The sequence below is a fragment of the Cibotium barometz genome, chromosome 27, assembly GCF_041138505.1.
Source record: "Cibotium barometz isolate CiBa-2024 chromosome 27, ASM4113850v1, whole genome shotgun sequence".
In the NCBI taxonomy this organism is placed as follows: domain Eukaryota; kingdom Viridiplantae; phylum Streptophyta; class Polypodiopsida; order Cyatheales; family Cibotiaceae; genus Cibotium; species Cibotium barometz.
In genome coordinates this window covers 38,112,033-38,136,006 of record NC_141072.1, presented here as the reverse complement: position 1 = coordinate 38,136,006, position 23,974 = coordinate 38,112,033, and the positions used below count along the sequence as shown (strand labels likewise).

General features: G+C 44.6%; 1 protein-coding gene across 1 annotated transcript; it reads left to right on the top strand.

Annotated features, from left to right (window-relative positions):
- Positions 1-4,443: 4,443 nt before the first annotated feature.
- On the top strand, positions 4,444-23,269 carry LOC147623365 (uncharacterized). The gene is made up of 20 exons (XM_086821517.1): positions 4,444-6,096; positions 6,456-6,659; positions 6,774-6,878; positions 6,964-7,029; positions 7,493-7,657; positions 7,747-7,821; positions 7,992-8,149; positions 8,243-8,378; positions 8,457-8,526; positions 20,026-20,153; positions 20,262-20,318; positions 21,007-21,192; positions 21,297-21,389; positions 21,474-21,559; positions 21,655-21,721; positions 21,808-21,874; positions 21,962-22,098; positions 22,392-22,483; positions 22,598-22,664; positions 22,761-23,269. Exons 1-20 carry the CDS (start codon positions 4,876-4,878, stop codon positions 22,935-22,937), a joined length of 3,357 nt encoding a protein of 1,118 aa, XP_086677643.1. The 5' UTR covers positions 4,444-4,875; the 3' UTR covers positions 22,938-23,269.
- Positions 23,270-23,974: the final 705 nt, after the last annotated feature.

The window sequence follows — 23,974 nt, the reverse complement described above, 5'->3', positions numbered from 1 at the left end:
CCATGAATAAACTCCTCATCACAACATTAGCCCCTATTAGCAATAAGCTTCTAGTTTCTTAGTCCTCCTTAAGCTTCTCTACTCTTTTCTCATCTCATGAAATCCACACTCAAGCAATGTTGGTGCAAGCTATAATATCTCTAATTTGAAGCTTGTTTTTTAGAGATATCTCTAAGAATAAATGATATGCATTTTTATAGAAATTGGGGATTCAATCTCAAAAAGAAGAGTGTGGATCTAATGAAGAGGGTGGACTTGGTGACAACGATGATGAAACCCTCAAGTTCGGTAATAGGCTTAATACTTTACAAAACTTATCTACCACCATCGATGACATTTGTAGGCTTCATGCTTTGAGCCCTTAAATATTATCTCTTCTTTTTTGGGTAAAATGCACACATTTCCATTGCTAAATTCTTCTTAGATGTATGCTGAGAATTTTGTTGTCTCAAAACATATACATTGGGTAAAATGGGACAACATCTTGTCCTATTCATTCTACCTACTACAAATTTTTTAAACAACCTTACAATAATGATTAGTAATCTTTTGGTTATTTTACGATGCTCCTATTCACTATACGAACATGCACGTGACACACTTTGACTATGTGGAGATGGAGAATGCAAGGCTCATGTTCACCTCCTAGCCATAGAGTAGAATGAGCATGCAATGGCCTGCCTGCCCACACTAGAGCGACCGCCTGTGGTACTCCGACTCGATGGACAACTCACCGGGCTATATGTAGTTGCCTGCATACCCACACTGGTGCGGTCGCCTATGGTACTCCGACCCAGTGGACAACTCACCCCTAAACCTCAGACTTACTCGCTGTCCACACTCCGACATGCGTACTTGAAGCCTGGTCAAGCCTCATGTGCGTTACACGCTAGTGACACTAACCTTGCAATAATCCTCGAAATAAGCCTCACAAAATGGTTGCAAATTTATGAGGCTTATTACGAGGGTGTAAAAATAAGATAATGTCTTGTAATAACCCTCACAACTTGTAACCTTTTTTGTTGTGAGGTATCAGTTGCAAGCATTATTGCAACATTTTTCATGAGATATCAGTTGCAAGGGTTGCAAGGTTTAATGTGAGACTTTTGAAGTCACCATATATATACTTTTCTAAATGTATTAAACTCACTATGACACTACACTCTTGTAGTGATTAATAAAGAGACTCACTCAACTTCTTAAAATGAGCAAAGTTTGCATAATGTATATGGGCACTATATAATAGGTCAAATTCTATTAAGCTAGTCAAGTTTAATAGGTATTTGCATGGAAAAGCAATGATGTTTATGAGTAAGTACATCTTAATTCAATTAAGCTAATCAAATTCAATAGATATTTGAATAGAAAAGCAACGATTTATGATTATGTACATCTTAATCTTGTAACAAACATGTAGTAAGCAGTTGTTTCAAACAAGTGCATCAACACCTTTCACATTAAGAAACACTAGGGGGTTTTCATCATGTGTAGCACACTCGGGAAAATTAGTGGTTGAAACAACACTACAAGCTCCATATTCAAGTCCACAAAGGGTGTAAAGCAAGTTAAGATAGAAAACATCCCCTTTCATCATAACTAATACATTTTCTTGTTTCAAACAAGTGTATCAGCATCTTTCACACTTAGAAACACAGGAGGGTTTGCATCATGTGGACCAGACACACTCAGTGCTTAAAACAACAATGCAAGCTCCATACTCCATATTCAAGTCCACAAAGTGTATAAATCAAGTTAAGATAGAAAACATCCCCTTACATCATAACCAATACATTTCCTTATGCTATGGAATTCCTTATGTTGTGGAAAACTATTGCTTACAAAAGGTGCAAAACAGATTTCATTTTATATATTCAATGTGTACAAATATTCTAGGTGTATAAATGAACATGATGCTTATTTTTATCAACACTAAATAAAACTAGGCCATGGGAGAAGTTTGTTTGAAATAGGGCAAAAGTTATTTTTAGGTAATTTTGCCTTGGAAGGTCTACATATTTTAATAGTTGTTGGTGGAGCAACCGAAAATGATGAGCCATGAAATATAAAGCTAAAGTTGTGACATGTAAAAGAAGGTGATAATGCACATGTTTACATTGCTTTATCCAACCCTCGTAGAAACTATTGTGCAATCATGCCTTCAGTTTGAATGAAGGACTTCTTCACGAAAGAAGAGGTACTATATGATGTAATGTTCCATACAAGTAATGTAATGTACTATATGATGTAATGTTCCATATAAATAAACACATAGGAGGAAATGGTAGATTATGTCCCCATGCAAGTGAATACCTCTATGGCTTGCCTTGTGTCACTAGGAGAGCATGCTAAAGTGGGAGGGATCACCCATTGAAGTGGGTGCCTTTGTTGCCTATCGATTTTCATCATATATTGAGAAAAGGATACGGGTCCTCAAAGGTAGCAAGCTTGTAGATAAGTTGTTTGAGGCTAACCCTAATCTATTTACATCATTGTCTAATTGGCAATGCTTTGCATCTTTGCTGTGTGCCATTGAGTTGAAATTGTTGGCTTGACACAAGGAGGCATGTCTTGTGAAATTATATTGGGCCGTGCTACTGCGAGAACACCCATTAAAGTGAGTGCCTTTGTAGCCCATTAATTCTCTTTGGAGTTTGTAGCTTTCACAAAAACACACAAGCATTCTTTAAACCCTCATCTTTGGAGTTTGTAGCTTTCACGAAAATACATAAGCATTCTTTAAACCCTTATCTATGTCTTCAATTGATTATAACTTGTAGTTCAACTATGTTCTTCTAAGTAAAAAATGTATGCTTGACACAAGAGATCTTAAGAGGCAAGAAATAACACATGCAAGATCATGCCTATGTGCTTCAAAGGAAAAAATGACAACTTGACACAAGAGATGTCTTAAGAGGCAAGAAATAACACATGCAAGATCATGACTTTTAGGATAATATGTGCTAGGATGTTGGTATCAAACCAAACACATAAAATAAAGAGAGATGGCATAGAAGTTCTCTCTGATGTTGTTATGTTTGACTCCTTCTATCATGCATGAAGTTGTTAGAGAGAGAGAGAGAGAGAGAGAGAGAGAGAGAGAGAGAGAGAGAGAGAGGTTTTTGAGTTGTATAAATAAGGAAAGCATCTCCCATGGTGGGGTTCTTTAGGCACACTTTTGCATGCATACATTTGCACATATCTACATCTAGTTAAAAGCCCTCTTTGATATAATTACAAGGCTTTAAAACAACTTGCATCTAGTGCTCAAGTGCCAAGCTTCAAATTATGTGCACTCATGCGCTTGAGGCACTTTGGCATCTACTGTAATGCAAATTATGTTAATGAGAAGTGAATATATATTGCAAGGAAGAAGGCCGGCAATAACTTGACTGCTATAAAAAAGATTGATTGTTGCCAAGACAAATTGGATAGTAGATATTAAAAACTTGAATGTATATTAAACTCTTCATCTCTATGTATATATATTTAGTTTAATGTGCCATTAAGGTAGAGTCTAGTTCACAACTTCTCTTTCTCAAGTCACAAGGCTTTATTTTGTGGAGAGCTTTGCCCTAACTATAATGCATGAGTGTGGGCCAATAAACTTGCTAGGTACGCGAATTGTCATCCATAATTGAAGGTAGCATGTATGTCTTTCATATGGGGTGGTTACACACCAAGTCATGTGCATTTCTACGGAGGCTTGTACATGTCATTTTCCACACCATTGGGGAGTGTGGATTGGTGGGGGCTTTAGACACATATTTTCACACTTCCTTTCTTTCAATGCCACTTCACAAAGCATGCCGTCGACTCATCGTGAAGAAAAGGGAAAAAAATTGAACGCTTAAACATTTCTACCTTTTGAAGCCACCCTTCAATGACCATAGCACTTGTTCGAGGGGCGCTCCAATGAATGAGAGGGGCTTGGGCAGTTTGGGGGGGGGGGGGGGGGGGCTAATTACAAGCTCCCATAAGATCTTATGGCATCAGAGGAAAAACAAACATAGATAGAGTGGGGTTTTGATACTTTGGATCTTTAGGTTGGTTACACAGAGCATGCGTAGTCTCTGCCTATGCCCTATTTTTTCACGTGACAACACGGCAAAAGCTCCTTGACCAATGCATGCCTGACGGACGGGGAGATTCCCCCGCCCACCATCCCCTTGTGAACCTCACGCGATCGAGACGACGAAACTAATGACAAAAGTGTTTCTCTGCTCGAGTCTCAAGGACAAGCGTGCTCGTCTCTGACCCCGGCTCGAAAAACAAAAACAAATGAACCTCATTTCAAGCATCAGGGATGATTCTACGAGCCTATAACCAGCCCATGAGCTGTGTAGAAAATTGATGTGGGCGGGAAGAACCCTAGGAAAGCAACACACTTGGTGAATTTCATGATGGAGGGGGGTAGGGAAGGCGGGAAAAGGAAAGCCTGGCCTTCCCCACTATCCACTTACAATTTCCAAAAAGCAGAAAAAACTGTTTTAGAAACCAGCAGGGACCCCTTCTTCGTCGAGTCGACGTATATATCTTCTTCAAGCACAGTGTTGTAGAGCCCATTTACACGCTCTCCTCGACTTCTGGACGAAACCCTAATTCTCCCCATAGCCCCCGTCTGTGTTCAGCGTCTACAGCTTCACCCTTCATCTCTCATTGAAGCTCAGTCAGAGCGAAACCCTATTTTTTTTCTAAAATCTTCAGTGAAGCCCCAATCTTCTGAAGCTCACGGGAAGACCTAATTCTTTGTAGCCCTGATTCTGAGAGAAACCTTAAAAATAAAATTCACTCAGGAACCCTAATTTACTCCTCCGTCTGCAATCCCTGGACCATCTCGAGCTCCAGCTATTTCTGCCTAATCATTTCCCGTCTGCAATGGCTGCTTCTGGCCTGGATCAGCTTGCTTTGGACGCACAGATCGCCTCTTTGCTTGGCCCAGACCCGGCTCCATTCGAATCCCTGATCGCGCAGCTCATGAGCGCAGGTAACGAGGCGCGCGGTCACGCAGAACAGCTCTTTAACATCTGCCGGACCAGGCACGCAGACACCCTAGTTCTCAAGCTCGTGCACACCTTGCGGTTCTCACAGGCGGTCGAGGCCCGCTCTATGGCCGCAGTCCTGGTCCGCAAGCAGCTCGCAATCTGGTCGCAACTCTCCCCACAAACACAAGCCTCCGTGAAAGAGCAACTCCTTCTCTGCGTGCAGCAAGAGCAGATCAAGGGCGTCCTCAAAAAACTTTGCGATACCGTAGCAGAGCTTGCGGCAAGCATTGCCGAAGATGGCCAATGGAATGAGCTTCTGCCTTTTCTTTTCCAATGCGTGAGCTCAGATACCAGCCGATGGAAGGAGAGCGCTTTGATGATCTTTGGGCAACTGGCTCAGTATATGGGACCTCAGCTCCATCCTCATTTGCCTACCCTACATGCTGTCTTTCAACAGACATTGGCTTCGTCAATGCCAGGCGATGTGAGGCTCGCAGCACTCCGAGCTACTTCCAATTTTGTTCAAACCCTGGAAACTCCTCAGGATCGCGAGTGTTTTCAAGATCTTTTACCAGGTATGATGCAGACCCTCACTGAAGCTCTTGACCTCCATGAAGAAGCCACTGCCCAGGAGGCTTTGGAGATGTTCATTGAGGTAGCTGGAACTGAGCCACGTTTCCTTCGAAAACAGCTCGTGGAAGTGGTGAGCAGTATGTTGCAGATCGCAGATGCTGATGGGCTCGAAGAAGCTACTCGTCATCTGGCAGTAGAGTTTCTGATCACCCTTGCCGAAGCCAGAGAGAGAGCTCCTGGAATGATGCGTAAACTGCCCCAGTTTATTGGAAGGCTCTTTGCCACTCTCCTCAAAATGCTTCTTGATGTGGAGGATGATCCTTCTTGGCATTCTGCCGAGACTGAGGATGAGAATGCAGGCGAGAGCAGCAATTATGAGGTTGGGCAAGAATGTCTTGATCGCCTTGCCAATTCGTTGGGTGGCAATACTGTGTTACCTGTTGCCTCTGAATTGCTGCCTGCCTACAGTTCGGATCAGGATTGGAGGAAACGGCATGCAGCATTGATATCTCTTGCTCAGATTGCAGAAGGTTGTTCCAAGGTAGGCCCTTACTCTGGTTGATATCAAGTATATAGTAAACCTCTGGATGTTTTTGATACGAGTGGTTTGGTTGTCCTGTTGCTGGGTGTTGTGGCATGCAACAACAGCCTTCCCTGCCCACTATTTTGGCCTCTGTGATGAGCTGGGTGGGGTTAATTTAGCATAGTCAGTTCAATTTGAGTTGAACTCTATGCTTGCGGGCTGATTGGGTTTTTAGGCAATGCCTTCCGAAGCAATGAATTTGTCTCAGAGGCTATTCTTGCAGAATTTATGAGCTTGATTTGGGTAGTGTTGTTCTATGTTTGCACGTAAAATTGTTTTGTGGTTGTGGTGGCCAATAATCAGTTATTGTCATGCAGGTCATGACTAGAAATCTTGAGCCGGTTGTGATTATGGTCCTCAACTCCTTTCAAGATCCTCACCCAAGAGTGAGATGGGCAGCCATTAATGCTATTGGACAACTGTCTACTGACCTTGGTCCAGATCTTCAAGAACAATATCATCAGCGAGTTTTGCCATGTCTTGTGGGAGCTATGGACGATTATCAAAATCCAAGAGTACAGGTGAGAATCTATCTTGAGTCAGGGGGATGAATGTTAAGTTTTGGCTTGTATAAGAATTCCTTGTGGATGTTTTCAAGGGGTACTTTGCCCACATCTTCCTCTTTGTGTGAACAGGCTCATGCAGCAGCTGCAATCTTAAATTTTAGTGAAAGCTGTACACCTCAGATATTGACACCCTACTTAGATGGAGTCGTGAGCAAGCTACTTGTTCTATTACAGGCTAGTGCATTGTAGTATAATACAAACTCCTTGTAGAGCCCTTTATGCATTTTCAATGAAACTGAATTCTTTGTGTTCTCTCTAGAATGGCAAGCGCATGGTCCAAGAAGGAGCTTTGACTGCCCTCGCTTCGGTTGCTGATTCCACCCAGGTAGTTGAACGTTTCTTCTAGCCTTGTAAGGTTAGTCTTTATATGTAGTCTCCAGTGACGTATTTATGTTTCATGCTTTGTCCAAGTTGCGGAAGCTGGTTTATTTTAGGTCTGTCTATCCGAAGCAGTGCAATTGCACATCCAGCTACCGTAGGTGTAAGTGTTCGCTTTAGTGCTAGCATGGCTGAGTCTGCCCTTCACCTCGGAAGAAGTGCTAGAAACTCAGTTCCATGGTCTATCCATGAAGATTTGTCTACTATGGTGGCATATCTTTGTGCATGAACTTGCACCTACTCTTGGGCATTGAAGATGTGAGTGAGGATGTAGTCTTTGCTATCCATCATGAAATTGTTGATTTGAAGCTTTGCAGTAGTCAAGCTCTCACTTTGGTGTTTATTTAAGTTTGGTAAACAACCCGAACTTTCCTTTGGGGTATTTATATTTGATGGCTCTCTTGTCTCAGACCAATTTCCAAGTGTATTACGACACTGTGATGCCATATTTGAAAGCAATTTTGATTAATGCAACTGACAAGACAAACAGAATGCTTCGCGCAAAGTCCATGGAGTGTATAAGTCTTGTAGGAATGGCTGTTGGCAAAGAGAAGTTCGGACAGGATGCCAAGCAGGTACAAGCTTTTTGTGCCTGTTGTCAGCTCCTGAACAACAGAAGGCAAGTGTAGGTTAGTAACTTTGTCATGGCTTCTGATGTATATAGGTCATGGAGGTACTCATGAACCTTCAGGGAGCTCAATTGGAAGATGATGATCCTACCATAAGCTACATGCTTCAGGTTTGTGGTTTTTCTTGTCATGAAAGTGCTATACTCAGTTCTTTTCAAAGCACTTTCCTTGTTGCAAATGGGTATTTGGTAACTTAATAATGGTGTAAAAAAGTTTACATTTTGCCAAACTGACTAGTTTTCGTGCATTCATATGGTCTGTCCTCATATGTCATGTACAGGCATGGGCAAGGTTGTGCAAATGCTTGGGCCAAGATTTCCTGCCTTACATGAACATTGTCATGCCACCACTCCTACATTCTGCACAACTCAAACCGGATGTGACAATAACCGATGCAGATGACTCCGAGAATGATGGCATCGATTCAGATGATGAAAGGTAATTCTTTAAAAGATGTAAAGCAGGTATATGGGTCTAGAGCTAGCTTTTCTCGATTAAGTTTGTTACACCTGGCTTCTTTGCCTTTCTCAGCGTTGAGACAATTACAATTGGCGATAAAAAGATTGGTATCCGAACAAGTGTGCTGGAGGAGAAGGCCACGGCTTGCAATATGCTTTGTTGCTATGCTGTTGAACTGAGGGAAGGCTTTTATCCTTGGATTGATCAGGTAAGGAACAGCACATATAACTTTGATATATGAGGTCTTTTGCAGAAGCTTGCTTTTAACTCTCTCTCCCGTCTATAGGTTGCCTCTATTCTTGTGCCTTTGCTGAAGTTCTATTTCCATGAAGAAGTTCGGAAGGCTGCTGTATCAGGTGTTTCTCTTCTCACTGCTGCACTAGATTACCGGTATATTTATGTTCGCTTCTTAGGACACCATCAAAACGTAAACTATCTCTAACTTGGGTGATAATCAAGCAGCAAGGACACATTTGCTGGGATGGATTAGTGTCTTATATAATATCATGTGCATACACATGGACATGCCTAATCCAGGGCTAATTCTGATAGGCAGCAGATAAACATCTAGATTAGGGCTCTATGTACACATATAGGATTTGTCCTCCTCTGGCCGACTGCTGGTCGGCCAGCTTATTGGGCATATTTTGGGCCTATAAAAGGCTAGGTCATGATTCATTCTCGGCATCTCACTCCCACTTGGGGGTTTGGTCATGGATACGACCAGTGAGGTCTAGATTAGGTCTATAGTCACCTTTTGGTAGGCTGAAGGCTACAGATCTTGTACTGTTTTGTGTACTATATAATATACTGGAAATACAGCCCTTCTCTCTCTCTTCTCTCTGTTTATGTTGATTGTTCTTGCATCAAGAGTTCCTATGCAGTACTTATGTCACGTGCATCCCGCACTTGGATGCCACGTAGACATTTCTGTACAGAAGGTGCAGGACCTGGGATGGTGAACTGGTCCCATGTGAGCCCAGTCCGAGTCAGCCAGGGATCCATCTCAGATGTCCGAGGTCAGGTGTGCATTGTCTTGCACAGGAGTCTAAGGTCAGGTGTGCACTGTCCTGCACATGAAACAGTGCCAGTCCGCGCTGTGAGTCTCCCTCTAGAATGATGTCAGTGGTTCTGTGTATCTGGTATGGTACCGGATGCCAGATCACTGAGTAGATTATGTTTAGGACAAGGGGCCAGCCCATAGGGCTACCCCGGAGATTAGTATGGGCATGGGAATGGTGTGAAACCATTCCCATGAGGGCCAGGAAGGCCCAGGCTGGACCCACCAGCCATGGAAGGGCTGTGGGACAGCCCTAGGGCAAAGATAAGGCTATTTTCAGGAGCATATAGTCTTTAGATGGCTGTAGGGCATGTATGGGGCAGCCCATACAGGCTGCCCAGCCTTGGGATTGTGGACAAAGGTGGTGTCCAGCCAATCAGAAGCAGGCGCATCACTTTCAGCCTGTTAGGAAAAAAAGGCACTATTTTTTGAGATTTAATTTAGCAGTTATTGTTGAATTTCCACCAATCGTGGGACATAGCTTGATTTTCAGCTAGCCGACTGCTCCTGAGGAGGAGTATAAATAGCGGAGGCCATAATCCCATCATTCATCTCAGTTTTCACCAAGTGCTCAAGCCAATCAAGGGCCAGTCAAGCCAAGGAGATTGCCAAGCAAAGGGGTGGACTTCTGAAGGTCAAGGGCAGGATTTTCTAGCCAAGAAAAGGTCAAGTTTTCTGTATTTGTTTTCAGATTTACATCATTCTAATAAAGCAAATACACCATCCGTGGTGGGGGCCCTACAGAGGGTAATTGGGACCCAATACTGTGTCCTCTCCATCTCCCCCTTCTCTCTCTATTTTCTGCACATCTCCTTTCAGTTTGTGCATTAATTCCGTCGCGAAAAGAGTGCTGATTTCTGAGTTTTGAAGTACCGATCCTTCTCCGAAGCTTCCGCATATTACAGTGGTATCAGAGCCTACTTCAAGGACAAAGATTTAGCAAAGAAAACCAGAAAATTTTTTCGCTCGTGTGGTTGGTTTTTAGACACCGGTGGACTACCCCTTTCGGAGTGACTCCTGTCCCTCGAAGGACGGTTGGTTTTTAGCCTCCGGAAGCCTCCGGAAGTCTCCCACACAGATAGTGGATGGTCAGATTGCGTTCCGGAAGGGAATTGCATTTTCCCGCTATGGCGAGTTTCGGCGACGAGAGAGAACCAGAACCATGGGACCAGAGTGCACCAGGCAGCCCAGCTAGGACACCCGGCTTGAGTGTCACAGACATGTTCCAGCAGATGATGCAAGCAATCGCAGACCAGATAGCCAAGTTGGATGAGCAGAAGGCGCGGATCTTGGCTCTGGAGGAGCGTTCTCACTCTCCAGTATCGCGTTTTCCATCTCCTCCTCCCTCTCCTTCCGTATCCCAGATACCAGATCCTCGTCACAGGGACCCTCTCGCTGGGTCACAGCCGCAGCCAAGCTCCTTGGTTGAGATGTAGATGCGTGCATTGGAGATCCGACAGTGAGAAGACGACGCCATGTGACGCGTGGAACACGAGCGTTACCTCAGAGCTTTGGACGCCAGATTGACACCGGCGGCGCCCTCGAATCATTTTTCCGAGAAAATAAATTTCAGTAAGTATAATGGTAAACTCGATCCCACAACTCTTTATTCATGGTTGCATCAATTTGAAGCTTACTTTGCCGTAGTTAGGAAAACAGATACTGACAAAGTGATCTTAGCTAGTTGGTACTTGGAAGGTGAGGCCATTCCTTGGTGGACTCAGTGGGCTCATGCCCACACCAGAGCAGGTATGGCAGCTTATGTGTGGGACGAGTTCGTTCGCGAACTTAAGCAGCGGTTTCTACCGCCCCACTACCTTGAGCGACTCGAAGACGAGTTCAAGGGAGTGCGTCAGAATGCGCAACCAGTCCTTCAGTTTGCCAATAAAATTTCGACCTTGTGTCTACAATTAGGCTTATTTGATTCGGACAAGAAAGGGCAGTTTTTGTATGGCTTGGACACGCAAATCCAATGGGAGGTGCGTATGTTTAGGCCAGCCACCTTTGAGGACGCACTCTCGCTTGTGCAGAGTGCAGAAATGAAACACAATGGTGGCAAGCCCAAGACTTCCCAGCCGGCTTCTCCCAAGGCTAACGCCTCGGGAGGCAAAAGTCAGAACTAGATGGGGTCTTTCCCAGGACAGAGCCCGGGAGTCTCTGGCTCCAAGAACTCAAACAATGCGTCTAAGCTTACTCCAGATCCAGACCAGAAAGCGAAGGCAGGCAAGACAGGTGGCAAGTTGAGTGTTGAGGAGCTTTCTCAGTACAAGGAGGAGGGTTGATGTTTCTTTTGTCACACAAAAGGACATACTTCTCGGGATTGTCCGAAGAAGCCTCCAAAGGCCGCCGCCGCCGCCGCCTCCATAGCTTCCGTGGTGAGCACAGCTCCCACACAGACCCCAGCGGCTACCCCTAGTTCTTCAACCCCCGGTGCTTCAGTTGGAGCAATTATTAGCCGAGAGCTCGAAGATAAGCAGAAGGACACCCATGACCAGGAGTATGAGCACAACGAATTGCTCAAGTCCTTTGGCTACATAGGTGGCCAGAGAGTCGTTGTCTTGTTTGACAGCAGCAGCACGGAGGATGTGGTCACGGAACAGGCCGTTAGGCGTGCCCGTTTCGAGCCGACTCCGGTGGACAAACAAGTGGAGGGTTTTAGCACAGGTATTATAACGAGCGTCAAGTATGAAGCTCTAGGTGCTAAGTTAGTGATTCAGGGCATAGAGTTTGTGCGTGACTTTATGGTTGCCCCTCTTGTAGGAGCAGACATAATTTTGGGTATCCAGTGGTTTCACAAGTTTCTTCCTGATGTCAAGTGGGACAAGCACACGTTCCAGATCAATCGGAATGTGTCAAACACCCCGGTGACCATTAAGTGTGAGCCAGGTATTCCAAACTTTCCGCTCATAAGTCACTTGCAAGCTAAGCGAGCAGTCAGGAAAGGCGCACAGTGTGCGATGATTTACATCCAGACAGCCCAGACGGTGGCCAGTGCTTCCGAGAAGTACTCGGTTCTCCATGAAAAGTTTCAGAAGATTTTTCTTCGGGACAGTCTCCCTTCCCAGCTCTCCCCGTCCAGACCGGAGGATCACAGGATTGACCTCCTCCCAGGCTTGGAGCCCCCAAGCAAGTTTTCGTATCGCCTGTCTAAGGCAATGGAATCGGAGTTGGACTGCCAACTCCAAGAATTGTTGCAAGCTGGCTTCATCCGCCCCAACGTGTCGCCATTTGCAGCACCGATCTTGTTTGTCAAGAAGAAAGATGGGTCTTCTCGGTTGTGTATCGATTATCGTGCACTCAACAAGCTGACTATCAAGAGCAGATTCCCGATGCCTCGAATTGACGATATTCTCGAGAGGCTGAATGGAGCTAAGGTGTTCTCCAAACTGGATTTAAAGAGTGGATACCACCAGGTACGGATTGTAGAGGGGGACATCTCCAAGACAGCCTTCCGTACAGAACGGGCCCACTATGAATTTGTGGTCATGCCATTTGGTTTGACGAACGCCCCATCTACATTTAACTGCACGATTATGCGTATTTTCCAGGAGTTGATTGGAGAGTGTGTGTTCATATTTCTGGACGACATACTCATATTTTCAGTTACAGTTGAGCAACATGACATTGATGTGGAGGAAGTCCTTAAGTTGCTGGAAAGCAACGAGCTCTATGTCAATGAAAAGAAGTCGGAATTTTATCTGTTCCAGGTACATTACTTGGGATATATAATTAGTGCTGAAGGCATTTGACTTGATCCGGCTAAAGTGGCCGAGATTGTTAAATGGGAAGTACCTCAGACCGCTTATGACATTAGATCATTTGTGGGTATATGCTAGGCATATTCCACCCACATTGACAAGTTTTTTGATCTCTCGGCAGACCTCACCGATTTGCTAAAGAGAGTGAAAACAAGAAGGCAAAAGATTCGAATGACTCCACGAGCGTTGGAGGCATTCCAAAACCTCAAGGTAGCTTTATCAGAAGCGCCTTGTTTAACCCTTGCCTCGTGGGACGAATCATTTCAGGTGATCACCGATGCGAGTAACATCGCAATTGGAGGTGTATTGCAACAGAATGGTCATCCAGTAGCTCACATGTCTCGTAAGTTATTGCCCGTCGAGAAGAATTACTCAGTCTATGATCGTGAACTCCTAGCAGTTATACAGGCCTTGAAACATTGGAAACATTTCCTGTATGGCCGTGACTTCGAGGTTCGCACTAACCATCAGGCGTTGCGTTGGATTCAGACGATGCCAAGTGCACAGTGGAGTGATCGACAACACCGCTGGAGTCAGATATTCCAGTAGTTCGGTGATATGATTGAGTACCTTCCAGGAAAGGCCAATCCAGTGGCCGATGCTTTGAGCAGGAAGGGACAAGTATCTACGATTCAGACCACTAGACTTGACCTTGTTGGTACAGGACTGAGAACATGAAGCACACGTACGCGGATTTCGAAGAATTCGGTACTCAGTGGGAACAGGCATTGGATGCCACAGGACCATGTCATTTTCTGATACGCGATGGTTGGCTTTTCTACAAAGGTCGACTATGTGTCATGAAATCATTCCAGGCAGCTCTTCTCCATGATGTTCATGATGCCATTACAGGTGATCATAGGGGCATGAATTCGACTCTGGAGAAATTAGAACGGCAATACTTTTGGCCAAAGATGAGACGTGATGTGTTTACATATGTACAACGTTGTGACATTTGTCAAAAGGTGAAAGCTCCTCGTGGAAAGAAGATAGGGTTGTTACAGCCTTTGCCAATTCTTGAGGGTCCTTTCCAGGATATTTCGATGGACTTTGTCACAAATCTGCCTCCCAGTCCGAGTAAGCGTAATACACAGTGTTTAACTATTGTTGATAGGTTCAGCAAATTTGTTATGCTTATTCCTTGCAGGGCCAATGTGACCGCCGAGGATGTTGCCCAGCTATTCATTCGGCATTGGTACCCGATTGGCGGGATTCCTAGAACCATAGTGTCAGACCGAGATGCCAAGTTTACCAGTCATTTTTGGAGGGCATTGTTTGATAATTTTGGTACTAAGTTGAATTTTTCCAGTGCATTCCACCCACAGACAGATGGCCAGACAGAGATATACAACCAATTGGCCTTTGATGTGCTGAATTGTTATGTCCACGATTAGCAAGGTAAGTGGGAATCGTTTTTGCCTTTAGTTCAAGCTGTTTTGAATGACTCTTTTTCTTCAGCTATTGGCAGGACTCCATATGAGGCAGCGTTTGGAAGACCTTTCCAGTCGTTAACCAGGACTTCGTCTTCAGTACCGGAGGCGAACAGAGTGACGGAGTCTTACCAGGAGATCCTAGAGTCCGTTAAAGACAGATTGGCTAAAGCGCAAGAGGCCTACACTCGACAGGCCAATAAAGACCGAAGGGACATGAAGTTTTCGGAAGGGGATTGGGTGTATCTTCGGATTATGAAGCAAAGATTGAAGCAGGTGGGCAAGCGATGCCCAAAGTTGTCTTTTAGGAGCTTCGGACCATTTCCCATCCGGAAAAAAGATTAATGAGGTGTCTATGCAGTTAAAGCTACCTCCGAGTTGGACTATGCACGATGTATTTCATGTCAGTTGGTTAAAGCCATATGCAGGTCCACCCTCTTCAAAGGTCAAAGACGAAGCGAAACCAGACATTGTTGATGAAGCAGAAGTAATGGTTCCAAAACAGATCCTTCTGCACCATTTCAAGCATGGCTCAGGCCAAAGACTACGACAGTTCCTCACGAAGTTTCAAGACCGAGGAACTCATGAAGCGGTATGGCTCGACAAAGAATTTTTCGAAGACTATCCGGTATTATTGACGGATTATTTGGAGGCTATGCAGCTTCCGTCAAGTTAAGCAGAAGGGGCCACACTTGGATGCCACGTAGACATTTCTGCACAGAAGATGCAGGACTTGGGATGGTGAACTGGTCCCATGTGAGCCCAGTCCGGGACGAGTCAGCCAGGGATCCATCTCGGATGTCCCAGGTCAGGTGTGCATTGTCCTGCACAGGAGTCTAAGGTCAGATGTGCACTGTCCTGCACATGAAACAGTGCCAGTCCGCGCTGTGAGTCTTCCTCTAGAATGATGTCAGTGGTTCTGTGTATCTGGTATGGTACCGGATGCCAGATCACTGAGTAGATTATGTTTAGGACAAGGGGCCAGCCCATAGGGCTACCCCGGAGATTAGTATGGGCATGGGAATGGTGTGAAACCATCCCCATGAGGGCCAGGAAGGCCCAGGTTGGACCCACCAGCCATGGAAGGGCTGTGGGACAGCCCTAGGGCAAAGATAAGGCTATTTTCAGGAGCATACAGCCTTTAGATGGCTGTAGGGCATGTATGGGGCAGCCCATACAGGTTGCCCAGCCTTGGGATTGTGGACAAAAGTGGTGTCCAGCCAATCAGAAGCAGGCGCATCACTTTCAGCTTGTTAGGAAAAAAAGGCACTATTTTTTGAGATTTAATTCAGCATTTATTGCTGAATTTCCACCAGTCGTGGGACATCGACTGCTCCTAAGGAGGAGTATAAATAGTGGAGGCCATAATCCCATCATTCATCTCAGTTTTCACCAAGTGCTCAAGCCAATCAAGGGCCAGTCAAGCCAAGGAGATTGCCAAGCAAAGGGGTGGACTTCTGAAGGTCAAGGGCAGGATTTTCCAGCCAAGAAAAGGTCAAGTTTTTTGTATTTGTTTTCAGATTTACATCATTCTAATAAAGCAAATACACCATCCGTGGTGGGGGCCCTACAGAGGGTAATTGGGACCCAATACTGTGTCCTCTCCATCTCCCCCTTCTCTCTCTATTTTCTGCACATCTCCTTTCAGTTTGTGTGTTAATTCCGTCGCGAAAAGAGTGCTGATTTCTGAGTTTTGAAGTACCGATCCTTCTCCGAAGCTTCCGCATATTACAACTTAGGGCTGAAAGAAGACTCCTAGAGCTTTCGCATGTTACATTGGTATTAGAGCTTCAGGTTGATTCTGAGATACTGTTGCTGCCCATGTCCCACCCACCCTTATTGCATCGCGCATGGATACCATTGCCCGTGTCTTGATCTTAAGATGGTGTGGTGACCTTTTGGAGTCTCAAGCTTAGCAATGCCAAGTGCTGTTGGTGTCCCAGGAGAAATGAATAGGTCCAAAGAAAGTAACTCAGCATGTGTCAAGATCCCTAGAAGCTGTTTGGTTTCGAGCAAGACCCAAGGGAAAGGTTTCATGGAAGTTGGCAATCACAAATGATTGCCAAGGAAGGCTTTTATGGAGCAACTTCAAGGGATGATGATCATCCAAGGGGTGGAGCCGAGGGAGCCATTATCAACTTCAAGAAGAATGACCATTGTTGTGTTCAAGGATAGGGCAAAGAAGGCAAGGGGACAAAGTGGAGCAGATGCACAGATCTCAACACCAAATTTGGAGTAGATTTAGAGATAGGGCAAGGTTTTCAGTTAAAAGGTTACCAGGAAGGAAAGATGACAATGGGAGTCCATGAGTAGACAGAGGGATGATGACAATCATCTAAGGTCAAAGCTTAGAATCCCATCATCAAGTTAAGCAGGAGGGGATGTCACGTGCATACACATGGACATGCCTAATCCAAGGCTAATTTTGATAGGCAGGAGATAAACATCTAGATTACGACTCTAGCATGGGTCTAGGTGTGCACAGAAGACAACCAAGAGGGCATAGATCCAGTTGGCCATATTTATCAAGTCTTATGGAGCAAGTCGGCAACATATATACACATATGGGATTTGTGTCACGTGCATTCCGCACTTGGATGCCACGTAGACATATCTGTACAGAAGGTGCAAGACCTGGGATGGTAAACTGGTCCCATGTGAGCCCAGTCCGGGACGAGTCAGCCAGGGCTCCATTCCAGTCGTCCGAGGTCAGGTGTGCATTGTTCTGCACATGAGTCCAAGGTCAGGTGTGCACTGTCCTACACATGAAACAGTGCCAGTCCGCGCTGTGAGTCTCCCTGTGGAATGATGTCAGTGATTCTGTGTATCTGGTATGGTACTGGATGCCAGATCATTATGTAGATAAGTTAGGGTTTGCTTATAGGAAAGGGGCCAGCCCATAGGGCTACCCCAAGTACTTGTGTGGGCATGGGGATTGTAAAACCACCCCCATGAGGGCCAGGAAGGCCCTGGCTATACCCACCAGCCATGGGTAGGCCATGGAGGCATAGTCACAAGGGAACGTCGTTCCAAGCTCTTGGAACGGGGGAACGCGTTCCATAGAGATAGCCGTTCCCGTTCCCGTTCCAAAATGGCACCGCAGACCATGTAAGAAATATAAGTGAACTATGTATCATGTAGAACACATCTATGCATTATCATGGCCACTATTGAGATGGTTTGAGGTTCTTTCTTTACTATGCCTCTTTCCAAAGCATTTACAGATATATAAAGTAAATTTATAAACACATTTATGCAATGATGTGGCGTTCCCGATTCCGTTCCCTTTTATTCAAGCTTTTCGTTCCCGTTCCAAACAGTCATCCGTTCCCCAAAACGTTCCCGTTCCCTTGTGACTATGCATGGAGGGCTGTAGGACAGCCCTAGGGGCAGCGGGGCAGCCCATAAAGGCTGCCCAGCCTCTAGAACACCAGGCGCCTAGTGCCCAGCCATCAAGGAAGTGATGCGCAGCATTTTATTGATTTTATTCAGCATTTATTACTATTTTGCAGTCGTGGGTAGAAATAGAGTCAGTCGCTTGGACTTAAGCTGGCTGACTGCCTTTATTTGGTAGTATAAATACTTGAGGCCCCAATCCATTGTGTTATCTCATAATTCACCAAGAGCTAAGGCAATCAAGGGCCAGGACAACCAAGGACTTGCTAATGCAAAGGGGTGAAGGATTGCAGGTCAAGGGTAGAGTTGTCTTAGCCAAGAAAGGTCAAGTTTCTTTTTTTTTTCCGAGAAAAGATCCTTTCATTAGTTATATAAAAACGCCCGTAGGGCTACAAAAGATCTCTCCTGCTCATAAGAGAAACAGAGCAGAGAATACAGCAAGGTAGTCTAGGAGACTCTCCCTAGGAGCTGCAAAATACAAGCATCAGTACTAAGGACTGAGGGGCTAAATCATACAATAGGGGGGGGGGAATAGCCAAACAGGTGGCCTGTAATGCCAACGGGGGGATCCCGTGTGTAAGATGTAGAAAGGTCCGTTGCGCCAGGTGGTGTGAAAGGCTTGGCGCCGCAAGATCGCCTCGTCCGAGTCGCCCCGGATGCGGTCATACTGTCCTCGCAGGGTGTGGATTAACTCCTGCCAGATCCCCCGAACAGTCTCTGCGGGTGGCTCTAGTCTCCCCTCAAAGGCCGTGAAACACCGGGCCCTCCAGGTGAACCAGATGGTCAGGCTGCTGAGGAGCTCCCATCGTAAATCCCTCTCCTGTGTATAGCTGGCGGACGAGAAATCCGGTGCCGAAACCAGGCGAGGCTGGCCCCTAATGAATCTGATGGCCTGACTGTCCTGCTCCATCTCATAGCCCATAGCAGGCCCTGTCGAAGTCGACCAAGCAGCGGCACCCCACGTAAAAATTCCCTCTGGAGAGAGGGGGGCCAGAATACGCAGCATCCGCAGCCAAATCTGCTGCGCTTGAGGGCAATCCCAAAGGCAATGTCTTTGTGTCTCCATAGGGTGGCCGCATGGGACGCAGGCCGCCGGAAGACCGCTGTAAACAAGCCAGGTGCCAATTGCTGAGCCCCTGTGGGCGACTAGCCACTGGAAAGTCGAGATCCTGCGGGCTTGTCGACTAGCCCAGAGCTGAGCCCAGAAATCCTCCAAGAACTCCTGTGAAAATACACCATTCGTGGTGGGGCCCTACAGAGGGTATTCGGGACCCAATTCTGTGTCCTCTCCTCTCTCCCTTTCTCTCTCTCTCTCTCTCTCTCTCTCTCTATTTTATGCACATCTTCATTCAGTTTTGTGCGTTAATTCCGTCGCGAAAAGTGTGCTGATTTCTGAGCATTGAAGTTACCGATCTCCCCCAAAGCTTCCGCATGTTACAATTTGTCCTCTTTTGGGAATATTTTGGGCCTATAAAAGGCTAGGCCATGATTCATTATCTGCATCTCACTCCCACTTGGGGGTTTGGTCATGGATAGGACCCATGAAGTCTAGATTAGGTCTATAGTCACCTTTTGGTAGGCTGAAGGCCACAGATCTTATACAGTTTTGTGTACTATATAATATACTAGAAATACAGCTCTCCTCTCTCTCCTCTCTCTGTTTATGTTGATCGTTCTTGCATCAAGAGTTCCTATGCAGTTCTAAGGGCTGAAAGAAGACTCCCAAAGCTTCCGCATGTTACATATAATGCACAATCATCAATGGCATTATTTTTTGATCAAGTATAAATGCCATAGTGTTTGCATGTGGGCATCCAGTTTGCATATATTTCCAGAGAATTAGCTTTTCATAGGTTTCATAGCTTTTCATATAATAATTCTTTCTATTTGTTATAATCTTTAGTTCTAGGTTTCATTATGGCTGAATCTGCCCTATATCTTCGGAGCTCTGACAAAAACTCAGTACACAGACCTTTGGAGCATAATTGATACCAAGTTCTACACCCACTATTGGGCACTGATGATGTTAGTGGGGACGTCGTAGTATCTAGTCCATACTATGCATGATGGAGTTGATGGTTTATTGTCTTGTGGATGACTACCATGAGGTTATAAATTGCACTTTGTTATAAGGTGAATTTGGGCATGTTCCTGAATTTATCTAGGTATATACAAATTATTCAATTATGAAATCGTCTTTCATTTTGTCAGCTATGTCAGAGCTGTTGCGTGCCGCTAAGCTGGCAGTTGAGAAGGGTGTGGCTGCTGGAAGGGATGAGGCATACGTGAAGCAGCTTGCAAATTATATTATTCCTGCCTTGGTTGAGGCCTTGCATAAGGTCTGATTTCCGGCTGGATATGATAGTCCTTCTTGGCAGTGAAGAATACTGTTTAGCTTGCCAAGGCTTCGCTTTTTATCTTTCCTATCTGTTATTTACCATTTACAGGAGCCTGAAACAGAAGTTCTTTCAAACATGCTGGAATCGATCAATGAATGCCTTCAGGTTTTTTGCTTACCATGCTATTCTTTGCTTGAAATTGCACTAAATTTTCTCTGTCTGAACAAGAGATGGTTTCTCAAATAAGCCTGCCAAAATTTTAACAGGATCATAAGATAAATATATATTTCTTTGAGTCTTGGCTTTACTTGTTTCATCTAATATGTGTGTGTGTGTGTGTGAGAGAGAGAGAGAGAGAGAGATTGTAAGTTACACCCTACGTTATTACAGTGGACCTTAAAAAAAGTCTTCGTATTTGTCCCTGTTATGTGCTCTCAACATTGTAAAAAAATTCACATTCTTCAAAGGAAGGCCGATCATTATCTGGCAACTTTCATGTGGATTAATGAAAGAGACAAGAATTATTACTTGTCAAAGAAGAATCTCTCCATTGTCAGTTTTACTTGTCATACTAGATATTATTAGAGTTTTCTAATTTTCAAGAGTTCTACTTAGCAAACTTTTTGGAATGCCACGAAGGCCTTCCGCTGCCAAAGGTTGGCCAAAAGGTAAGGATATACTTCGAAGTTCTCAAATTCATACAGATTGTGAATGTCCATTGTCCATCTAAATAGCTGAAAACCTATTTAGACTAAAGCAGTTTCTGTTGATTATTGAAATCCCACCCCCTCCCCCCCTTGCTTCTTGTTCACAAGCATTTGTTACCATGAGCTTGGATGATCTCGGGATGCAGACTGCAGGAGTCTTGCTAGATGGTGGACACATTAAGTTGATGGTGGATGAGTTCAAGCAAGCAATCACAGCTAGCTGTACTAGAAAGAGAGAGAGGGCAGAGCGAGCCAAAACAGAAGATTTTGATGCAGAGGAGGGAGAGCTTTTGCAAGAGGAGAATGCACAAGAGGAAGAAGTTTTTGACCAGGCAAGTCAAGCTACTGGGCTTATGTTTCACCTTTTCTCTCAAGTGTAAGACATGCATATATTGTTCCTATCACATGCTTATATTGCTACTATGATTTGTTGCAGATTGGAGAGTGTCTTGGGACACTCATAAAGACATTTAAAACCCCGTTCTTATCTTGTTTTGAAGAACTTGTTCCTTTCATTACACCAATGCTGGTAATTGATTGGTGCCAAGCACTCTAGTTCAGATTTGCATGTTGCTGGATGTTATATATAGGCTCAAAAGCATCTCTTTATCAGGGCAAGGATCACACACCCGAGGAGAGACGCATAGCTATTTGTATTTTTGATGATGTGGCAGAGCAGTGTTGTGAATCAGCAACCAAGTAAGCTGCATTTTAGTTTCTCATGCTACAACATAATGTCAAATGATAGTTTTAATTGTTAGTATCAACCTAAAGATGGTTATGGTCTCATGCAGATACTATGATACATTTCTTCCCTTCCTTCTGGAAGCTTGCACAGATGGTGATCCAGATGTTAGGCAGGTAAGCTCTTTTTTTTTTCTGCTTGCTTGTTGTATGAGGCTTTTCAATAAACATGAGTAAGAGGATGCCTAATCTTGGTGTTTCAGGCTGCTGTTTATGGGATTGGAGTCTGTGCAGAGTTTGGTGGTGCAAAATTTAAACCTGTGGTTGGAGGTGGGGTATCTTAAATTCTTCTATGAAAAGAGTCGTTTTTCAAACTTCAAAGATTCACTTATAGTGGACGTTGGCTGTTGGATTCAGATGCTTTGACAAAATTGAAAGACATTATCAGTCAGCCAACAGCATTTACTGCAGACAATGTTATGGCAACAGACAATGCAGTTTCTGCACTTGGAAAGATTTGTGAGTTTCAAAGAGATGGAATCGATTCTGCACAGGTAAAGATGCTTTCCAGGTTTTAGTGGAAACATAATTACAATTATCTTTAAGGACATGGTTATGTGGGTGGTCTTTTGCACCATCTGGTGCTTGGTGCTCGCTGGGAGATGGCGGGCTAGTCTTGTCAAGCTTGAATTGATTCATACGATGTGTTCCTAGACAGTCATAGGTGCTGATAAGTCATGCAGATTTTCTTCTTTGTAAGAATGTGTGCTAGCCAAATCTCTGTTAATGATTTCAAGTTTAACCATTGTTGAAGGTTTCTAAACCTGTTTCTGACTTTCAATGGCAGGTGGTACCTGCATGGCTTAGCTGTTTGCCGATACGGAATGACCTAGTCGAAGCCAAAATTGTCCACGAGCAATTATGCTCGATGGTAGAAAGGTTGGCTGTACTTGTCCATGCTTGTGGCACTTGTTTTGTGTTCTACTTGATTTAATGTTTATTACTACTGGTCCATCAAATGGTACAGTAAAACTGGTGTCACTTATGCAACAGATCTGACCCACAACTACTTGGAGCAAATAATCAATATCTGCCAAAAGTCATTGCGGTTTTTGCAGAGGTGCAACCAACTCTCATATAATTTGAATGTGGCATCTAATCGATTTAGTGTGTGTTGAATTGGCTAAAGATTGCTCTGGTGCCTTCTTTTTTACAGGTTTTGAGTGCTGGCAATGACCTTGCTTCAGAGCAGACCGTGGCTCGCATGGTGAACCTCTTAAGACAAATGCAGCAGACCTTGCCTCCTCCTGCTCTAGCTTCCACCTGGTCTTCCCTACAGCCACAACAACAAGCTGCTTTGCAGTCAATTTTGTCTCCTCAAGCCTCTTGCTGATTCCTACTTCTTCCTAGAGTCTGTAACCTTTTCTTGATATACCTGCAAGGTTGTAGCATACTATACACTGACTGCAAAGAGTCCTCCACACACGAGTCAATAAAGGCTCTGCTACTGCCCTGCATGTCATTTAGGGAAATTTTTAGGCCCTTATTAAGGGTCCGGTCAGGTAATGCATTGGAAGGAGTGTTTTTTTTTTTTTGGGGGGGCGGGGAAGTCGTGTGTATTGAGGGAGTGTTAATTGTTTCTGGGGTTCAAGAATGATACTGAAATGGTCATAACAAATCCTTCTGTACATTTGGACTATTATACAATATACAATTTTTGGCTCATAGCTACCCGTCAAGGTATCAAAAACTTGATGCTCCCGGTTCCCTGCTGCTTTGAATTGTGCATACTTTCTTGAGCTTTTCTATTGATGAGCTCTCATGTACCCCAATCAGCCTATGTTGTGCAGAGCCATAATGACCAAGAAAGACTGGGTATGATTTACTTTTGGGGATCATATGAAACATAGCTGGGGGTTTTCAGACACGTAACAGCATGTGGCTCTACTTTTGGTGTTGCCATTTTGATTCAGCTTCTCTTGGTTTACTAGGCTCATTATCCATGGATGTAGACTCTCAGAAAGTTAGCTTCACCTATCTAGCTGTTAAATTGAAGCGTATTTTGGTCGAAAACTCCTATGTCAATGCATTTCGAACTCCACTCATCTTTAACTGACTACAGTACAAAGTATGAGCAGACCTTCAGGAAATATCATAAGCATCTTTGAATTCTTCTCTCTTCTGCCAATTCACTAGCCCTACAAAGGTTGCCACCTAAGCCTTCAAATGGTGGAACGCTACAGGGCTCTCATTTGTGTTCCCTCTTAAATTAGAAATGAGGTACTACCATGGGATCAGTGCTCCACCATGCAGGAGCAGCCTTGAGAATGCATGGAACGCAAGGTAGACCAAAATCTGGATGGGGGTTTAGTTTAAGTTTTTCACTAGAGATTGCTCCCAGTTCCCTTGGCTCACCTCTTGGAAGCATTG